Raw genomic sequence first — 8,640 nt, 5'->3', positions numbered from 1 at the left:
GCTAGCTGCATTGACTCATGGGGGAAATTTGGCACCTCGTAACGCATGAAAATAGGTTTTCAAAGTTGTAATATTAATTATTGAATTTTTTTTATTTTTTTATTATTGTAATATGAGCGACATTGTAAACTTAAATTATATACTTGCTAGCTCAGCTAATCAATAACAATGTAGCTGCAATAAATCAGGCGTGAAATTCACCACCCCGTAACGCAATCAATTAGATCTTATGATAGAGTTGTTTTTTCAACCGTAATGTGAAGTGAACTTTAAACTGAATGATAAACCCGCTAGCTAAGCTAATCAATAACAATGCTATCTTCAATTAATCATGGGTGGAATTCACCACCCCGTAACGCAATCAATAATATCTTATGATACAGTTGTTTTTTCAACCATAACATGAATTTTAAACTGAATGATATACCAGCTAGCTAAGCTAATCAATCACAATGCTAGCTGCAATAAATCATGGGTGGAATTTATCGCCCTGTAACGGTTAGCAGAACAGAGTTTTTGTTTTGTTGTTTACTGTAATATTATGTTATTTTCTTTTGCCTAACAAATGTACTTGCTATCTCAGCTATTCAGTTCATCTGAGTTGATATTTACCACCGCGTAACACATAAAAAAAGGTGTCCAAATAGAGGTGTTGTTTTTCTACTGTAATGTAATAATTTAAACTGGATGATATACTTGCTAACCCAAGTGTCAAAACATAGTTGTCTTTTTCCTCCAATGCGACGTGAAGCGAATTTAAAAATGAATCTGAATTATGTAAATAATATTTGATCTGATTAAATGTTTATGACAAGAGAACTCAATTGAACGTTTTGAAATGAATCTAAGCATCTACGGTTTATTTTTTCTTTTGTAACCTGGTGGTAAAGAAGAATTCCTCTGATCTATGTTCACGACAAACATGACCCAATAATAGCTAGATGTCTTTTATTTTCTGCACCAACTCCCGCCACCCCCTCCCCCCCCCCCAATACACATGAGCATTCCACCCCAATACACAACCTACAAGGAGTCCAGTAATGGTGATAGCATCAGGGAGCAGATACTGTTTAACTCCAGGGATCACATGATATACTGTGACTGTTGTGATGGTCCGTCAGGCCAAGGCTTAGGAGCAAAAACATGGAAAAAACAAGTAAAAAGGAGGAAAAAAACATTTAAAAAATCTAAAAAATAACCCCAATTATGCCAATACAACAATTAATCTAGCTTTTTTCACATTAATTTTTTACTAAATATCTCAATATTCACGTTATCTTTTAAAGGGGAGGAAAAACGTAACTAATGAATAAATAAAATTGTGTTCACTGTCATTGTCAGTTCTACTCGCGGATCAGTTTTCTTTTTTTCTTGCACTTTGAGGATTATCTCTTGCATCAGACCAAGATAAAACCCTGAAGGGCAGATCAATTATCACTATAATTATTACTAGAAACTCTGATTTGTTAAATGACAAAAGACAGCTGTGACATAAGAAACATTAAGAACATGAGAAAGTATCAAAAACAAAGTTAATAATCATTTATTAAGATCGTTCAGGTAGTTTTTCCTCATTAAATCCGAGTCATCCTGCCGGAGTCTCTCATGATCCGGTTCATTCGTCCTCCCGGGACACTGAGTAATCTGACAGCTTGTTCCCTTTGACTGAATCTCATCCTCCTTCGATCCTTTCGTCTTCTCAGGAACAACATCAGTGTGTAAGCGGAGACGGACAGAACCGTGACCAGTCCGGCCGCCATCAGCACCAGCCCGAACACCAGCATCACCCATTCATCCGAATCCCGGCGGGAAATTAACTTCACGCCCAGCAGAGCCGCCCCACACAGCATCACCGCCAACCCCACCGCCAGCATCAGTGCCGGGTCACCTCGCCCGCCGCTCTTCAGCTGCTCGATGCGACGCCAGCTGTGGACACAGTTCATGTCCTGGATGGCGGAGCTGAGGAGCTGCTTGAGGAGGACGGTGAGGGCCAGGAGGCAGAGGGTGGTGCCCACGCCCAGACGCCACTCGCCCGACAGGCCGGTGCTGGTGGTGGACAGGAGGCACACGCCGCCGAAGCCGAGGCCCAGGATGAGGGCGACGGACGCAGCGTAGCAAAGGAGGGAGTGACAGGGTTCCCTGGACCACCACAGCTCCACCTGATCCTCCAGGTCATGGGTCCGGGTCACGATGGGGTCCAGGTAGAGAGTCGGAGGCTGGTAGAAGGTGAGGCGAGGCGGGCGGATGGTCTGCATCTTAAAGTGAGACAGAAATATAAAATATATATGTTTTGAATTACTTTATAAAATTCTCCCCCGTCTGAAATCTGAGCGAACGAGAGGTTACGAGAGCGGAGTCCATTATGACGTAATAATGGCTTCATTCCTCCTCCAGCCAGCTCTTATCACGCCCCGCTTTGTTTGTTTCATTTGTTTTGGGGCCTTCGGGTCACCTTGACCCTGAGATAACACTAGGGTTTAAAGACACATAAATCAACACATTAGTTGCAAAAAAATACCATAATGCACGTATCTCTATTTCACTCATTTTCAACAGTGTAAAATAAAAGAACTAAGTTAAAAATGTATAATAATAATACAAACAAATAAGACGAAATTTGCAAATAAATGAACACCATCAGAATATTGAATGGTTGAATTTAACATTTCAAATGTTGTCTTTTCACCTTGACCTAGAGATGACACAAGGGTTAAGCATTTATAATTTAAAAATAATTTTATTAAATAATTTATAAATTAAAAGGTTATTTTTTTAATAATTGAATTAAAAAACGTTATTATTTTCTAGATTCATTATTGTTTTCATGTAATGAAAATAAAAAAAATAAGGAAATACAAATAAATATAATAAATTAAATATAAATATATAAATATATAAATATAAAAAATTAAAATATATATTTTATATTTTATATTTAATTCCAATCATTCAGAAATATCTTTTCTATATTCAATATTTTTTTATTCATAGCTTTAAAAAAATAATTATAAAATGTATAATAGTGCCACCATTTTGATAGTGAATTTAAGGCTACAAAAATAGAGAATATTAATTGTTGGTTTATTTTTGAATTATTGGAATTAGAATATCGAACTCTACGTATGTACATTCTTATTATTATTATTAATTTTTTTGTTTAAATTATTTCCATTTTCAATATTGTGTGGCCACTAATATACTATGTAAAGGAGCCTTTCCACTTAAACCTCTATATTGATAAAGTAGTTCCATTTTGACACATTTCAGAAAGTCTTGACATATTTTTCATCTTCTAAAGTCTCTCCAGTTTACCTTCAATTAAAAAACATGAGCCCCTGAGAGACTTTTACCAGGAGCCACATTCAAATTCAATATTACACTAACTCATGAGTCAAAGTTAACATTTCATTTCATAAATCTGAAAGCCTTCAGAAAAAAGATCATCCTCCCAATTTTTTAAGTAGACGAGGAAGAAATGGGTACAAAGATAGTTCCATGAAATCTTCTGCAATCTTCTCACCATTATGAGCAGACACCTGACATCCCTTCATCCATTAGAGCCCCCGGAGAAATGAGTGTGAAGATTTAAAAAAAAAAAAAATCCATGGATGTTTTGTCCGGCCTGTCCGGGCGCACAATGACGTTGCCATGCAGGCGACGGCGACTCCCGTGCGGGTGTGAGTCGGTGATGAGTGTAGTTGCTGCTGTCAGTGATGTCAGCCCGGAGTGATAATGGCCGGTCTGTGTTTGAAAAGCATCTCGTCACTCACGCTGAGCGCTGGACGCTGTGCCAGTGTGATGCGGCGCTGACTTCAGGTCAGCCCTAGAACAACGAGAGGCTATTTCTGCTCATGGAAAATCCACCATGAGATGGCGAGTCTTTCCCTGAACTTCTGGGTTCAACCCCATCCAGGCACTGAGACAATGCATACATCTGCCAACGGCCGAATTTCTAACGTTCATAAAAAAACACAGCATACTATCAAGTTAATAAAAACAAGTTATATGATTGAAAAATTAGCTATATAAATACAAATTACTTACTTAAAAAGGTTACGTTTTCAGGTTTTTTCTTGTTTTATCTTGATCTTTAAAATATATACTTTATTGAATATTGTTTTGATTGTTTAAGCACTTTGTGACCCTGGTCTGGAAAAGCGCTATACAAATAAAAATTACTTACTTACTTACTTACTACATGGACACCGTAGTTTTTGCCCGTACACTGGTGATGATCTGGTGAAGCTTCATGAAACAGTGTCATGTTGTTTAGAGGTCAGTAGGTGGCGCCATCACTTTACAAATTATCTGATTCTTCGTTACAAGAGTTGTTCAAAACAAAGGAAAATAGTGCAGAGACCGCCATCTAGTGGACTTTGAAAATAATGACACTGCTTCAATAGACCATCACTACTAACCACAGATTTAAGTCATTTTAAGTTCACACAGAAACATCTTCAATCAATCAATATATATTTGACAAATTACGAGGTCGTACATTTTTGATAGCTACTTCTGCCCCAACTGAATGTTTCTATTAGCGCTCTGGTTTCCTCCCACACAGGTAACGCTAGTTTAGGTTAGGTTAGGTAGAACTTTATTGATTAAATTAAACATAAATTGTTTTTTTCCCAAATAGCCACAGCAATACAACAATTATTCATAAAAATAAATAAAAATAAAAATCTTTTGTCAGAATTGTTTATTAGACGTTGTGATTTTGAGTGGTATCCTGTCCACACCTTCACCACATTGTCCCCCGCTCTCACCCCGGGTAGCTGGGATGTCGTAAGCAAAGTCTTGAAGAAAGTTGTAGAGGAATATTTCACTTGTATGGCTTCTATCTGCTGCTCACGTTCCGCCCAGAACTAGCAAAAATGGCGATTTAAAACTATTCTATTATGGTGACAAAACCTGTTGTCATGATCCATTCAGCATTGTTTTAGGATTGCTACAAACAACTCAGAAGATTCCGAAGAGAGTTTGGTACTTCCATCACGACTTGTTTATTTAAAAAAAAAAAGTAATTTGTGAACCAATTCAACTGTTGGATCATGTTAGTTGTTGCATTAATATGATCACATCCTTTGTATCAAAGTTTCTTTTTAATTTCTTGTAAAAACATGGAAGACTCAAAGAAGCTCCAGTATAATAATAATAATAAATACAAATAAAAAAGGTGATGATTCGACTTCATTTGCTATAAAATCCATAATTAACTTTCATATTTAATATTTTGCACCAGCCCGTTTTTGTGGCATTTTTTTAAAATTATTTTAACCTTTCACAGTAGTGTCTAAATAAATACTGATGAATATGTTAAAGTCAAGTCAATTTTCACCCACTTTAATCGTTGAATCCATTTCATTTAAGAACATTTTTTATCACATATTCCAACATTTTAAGACGTATTTTCTTTGAGTTCCTTGAATTACTCCCCCTAGTGGTCGCCTTTATTAAGCGCCGGTCACCGTTAATGTGATGAAAATAATGCCTGTTTTATAGCAAAAGTACGACTCATAAATGTAGAATCTGCGATTTTATAATAATAGAATAGTGGGAAATTGGCGTTTGAAACATTTTGGGCGAAAAACGGAAACGAATATTGGCGTTGAAATTAGAAAAATATTGGTTGAGAAAAATGGAAAACAAATTCAAACGCCCGCTTCTTCCCCCGTCATGTACACAAAAAATTCCAACTTGGAGAGAACTAAAAAAAGTGAGCTTTGAAACATTGAATAAAATAAATATTGGCTGAAGAAAAGTTGGATGTAACTTTTTCGTAATAAACTTTTTAAAAAATAAAAACAAAATGTTTTGTCTTTTGGCATAATGTTAGTTTTCTATTCCAACATTGTTTTTCAAACAACATTGTAATTGTCAATTTCAATATATTGTGTTTCCTCCAAGACAATTTATTTCCAATGCCAATTTTTTTGTTGACAGATTCGATTTCTTTTGTTTAGCAGCTGGAAGTGCTCCAGCTTCGACGAGAGGAACACAGTGTCCATGTTCACCAGTTTCATCAGTGTTTCTATTTATGTCACTGGATTATGGACGGACATGAACCACATTTATTCATCATCTTATCAGCTGGTTTAGAAAGATGGATGGATGGATGGATGGATGGATGGATGGATGGATGGATAGATAGATGGATAGATAGATGGATCCCTCTGAAATACAAACTACAATGTGCAGCAAATTGATATTTATTTGCTTTACTTTTTAAAGTATAAATTCAAATGCAGATTCATGCCTCGATGTGAAGGATGCATTCCTTGATGACTCACTGAAATAATAATTCATTTATCAAGGATGTTCTGATACAGGCATCAACGTTATCTACTTGATACTTTAACCTTGTCTGGATTATTATTTTCAGGGACATTCATTTTATTTCCTGCACCGGAATTTAAAGACACATTGAGATGGTCTGAGTTGAGGATGGTTATGTAAAGGAAAACAGTTGTAATAGTTTAATCATTTAATAAGATGTAATTTATGGATTTGAATTTGATTTATATTACATTTATTTTCCATTAGCAAAACCAAGTTACATCGACGATGTTAGAGGGATTTAGCTTCCCTTTTTTAAAATTATTTTATTTCAACAGCAGTGATTTATATTAAATCACCTTATTTTTTATTTCCAGGTGGATTTCATGCTAACCAGATAATCATTTTTTAATGAATTGTTTTACCACATTTAGTCTGGACTGGAATATAATCTATATATCTATAATGACTTCTGTGCTTCACTGTTTAATTTACACATGTTTTATTGAACAACACTTAAAATTAATGTTGTTTTTGTCATAATAACCTTTGATTTATTTAATCTAGTGATGCATCATTTATGTGTATCTTCTATATTCGACCCAGATTCATTATCAGTTTTTTTTAGTTCCGTGCAAATATTAATTATTTAAAATGCAATCACTGCTGTAATGCCAATGATCAACCAGCAGAGGGTGGCAGCATCCAGGTTTCGACGGAAGCGAGTATTTCTTATTAATTTTTATTTCTTTTTAGTTCCCTTGATGTTTCTAACAAAGTAATTGAATTAAATGCATTTTTATTTCATTTAAAATATATACATTAACAGCCTAACAATAGTCATAAATGTTTCACTTTCACTAAAATAAACGAGGACCATCAAAACCAAATATATATATTTGTGATTATACTTAAATTAATTGAAGATGTGATGTTAGTCTAGGCTCTTGGTTCGTTTAAAAAAAGGAGTTTAAAGAGCAGGATTGTTCAAACAACCTGCGGCAGGAGAAGAAAATCATTGAACAGCTGCACTGATAGAGAACCAGAGCCAAGAATGCCAACTCAGCAAATGTCACCTTAAGCTTAATTAAATTAAGATATGTTGCCGGAGCAGAAGTCCCAGTATTTACAAGTGCTGCTGACTGGAGAAACTAGGAGAGATCTACTCTGTGAAGAGGACTGGATCAATCCTATTTCTGTAAGTGATGTTTATTTTGTAGCATTTGCTCATAAAGTATTACGTTTTGGACATTTTCAGTCGAGAGTGAACTCAAGATGCTTGTTATGTTGCGTGATGAGTTACATTCGATTTTTTTTTTTTCAAAGCTGTGCTTGAGAGGGTTTTAAATTTTTTTTTAAATAGGAAAAACATGTATCTCAGATATTGTAACCATTGTCTGTTTTTTCAGGCATTCCAAATTGATTGAACTGTTACAGTGCATCATGGGACTTGTAGTGTGACTGATGGGAGGGATTGAAAGCCATTCAAATTAAACACAATAATAAATAAGGAAATGTACATTTTTTTGCAAAGCTACTACTCTACTACTTTAAATTGTATTTGAAAACAAAAATAAGGAAATTTTGCAAGTAAAGATGCAGTTAGGTGCAATTATTAGATTATTTAAAAAATGAAATGGATATTTTTGTAAAACATTTTTTTTTTAAATTTTGCTTGAACCTAAAGGTTTCAATGGTAAACTATTTAAAACTTGTAATAAGGGTTTTAGTTTCCCTGCCTTTTATTCTGTGGAAAAAAAATAAAAATTAAGCACAAATGATTAATGGGAAAAAAAAGATGTAGTTCTAAAAAAAAAGAAAAATGAATTAATAATTGAACTAAATCAAGTACTGGATAAATCCAGTTAATTGTTAATTGTCTTATAGTTTTTCTCCCAAGAACATTACAGAGGTTTCTAACTAATTGTCGGCGGGATTGCAAGTGTGAGAGTTTCTTTCTTTACGTGCTTCTCTATTGACTGGTGACTTTTCCAGGGTGTCCCCTGCCTCTCACCCCATGTAGCTGGGATAGCTCCAATCCCAGTGTTGAAAGTGAGAGAAAATGAATGACTGAGCTAATGCTAATGCATACACTTAAAAGTAGAAGCTAGCTAAGAGGTATAATATATATATTTTTATAATATTAAATAGACTTTTTCTCACTTAATGCAAAGTTCTAAAGACTTATAATTAATCATTGTAGGTGTTAAGGTAACTTTTATTTTTCTGTTTTATTTGCTGCTTTAAAAAAGATGGGCGCAAACAGGATTAAACTCTTTAATATATTTAAAAACTGTGTGACATTTAATTAAAGCATGTCTCATGTTGATATCTGTCTAATCCCCGACTTTCTATGTAACC

The 8,640-nt window shown here is 34.9% G+C and overlaps 1 protein-coding gene across 1 annotated transcript; it reads right to left on the bottom strand.

The window, feature by feature from the left end:
* Window positions 1-1,093: 1,093 nt before the first annotated feature.
* On the bottom strand, window positions 1,094-3,603 carry tmem125b (transmembrane protein 125b). The gene is made up of 2 exons (XM_087811247.1): window positions 3,521-3,603; window positions 1,094-2,255 (listed from the first exon to the last, which is right to left on the bottom strand). Exons 1-2 carry the CDS (start codon window positions 3,521-3,523, stop codon window positions 1,575-1,577), a joined length of 684 nt encoding a protein of 227 aa, XP_087667373.1. The 5' UTR covers window positions 3,524-3,603; the 3' UTR covers window positions 1,094-1,574.
* Window positions 3,604-8,640: the final 5,037 nt, after the last annotated feature.

Source organism: Callionymus lyra, chromosome 16, assembly GCF_982586985.1.
Source record: "Callionymus lyra chromosome 16, fCalLyr1.hap1.1, whole genome shotgun sequence".
Taxonomy (NCBI): domain Eukaryota; kingdom Metazoa; phylum Chordata; class Actinopteri; order Syngnathiformes; family Callionymidae; genus Callionymus; species Callionymus lyra.
The sequence above is the reverse complement of the archived record's forward strand: the minus strand, read 5'-3'. Positions and strand labels throughout refer to the sequence as shown.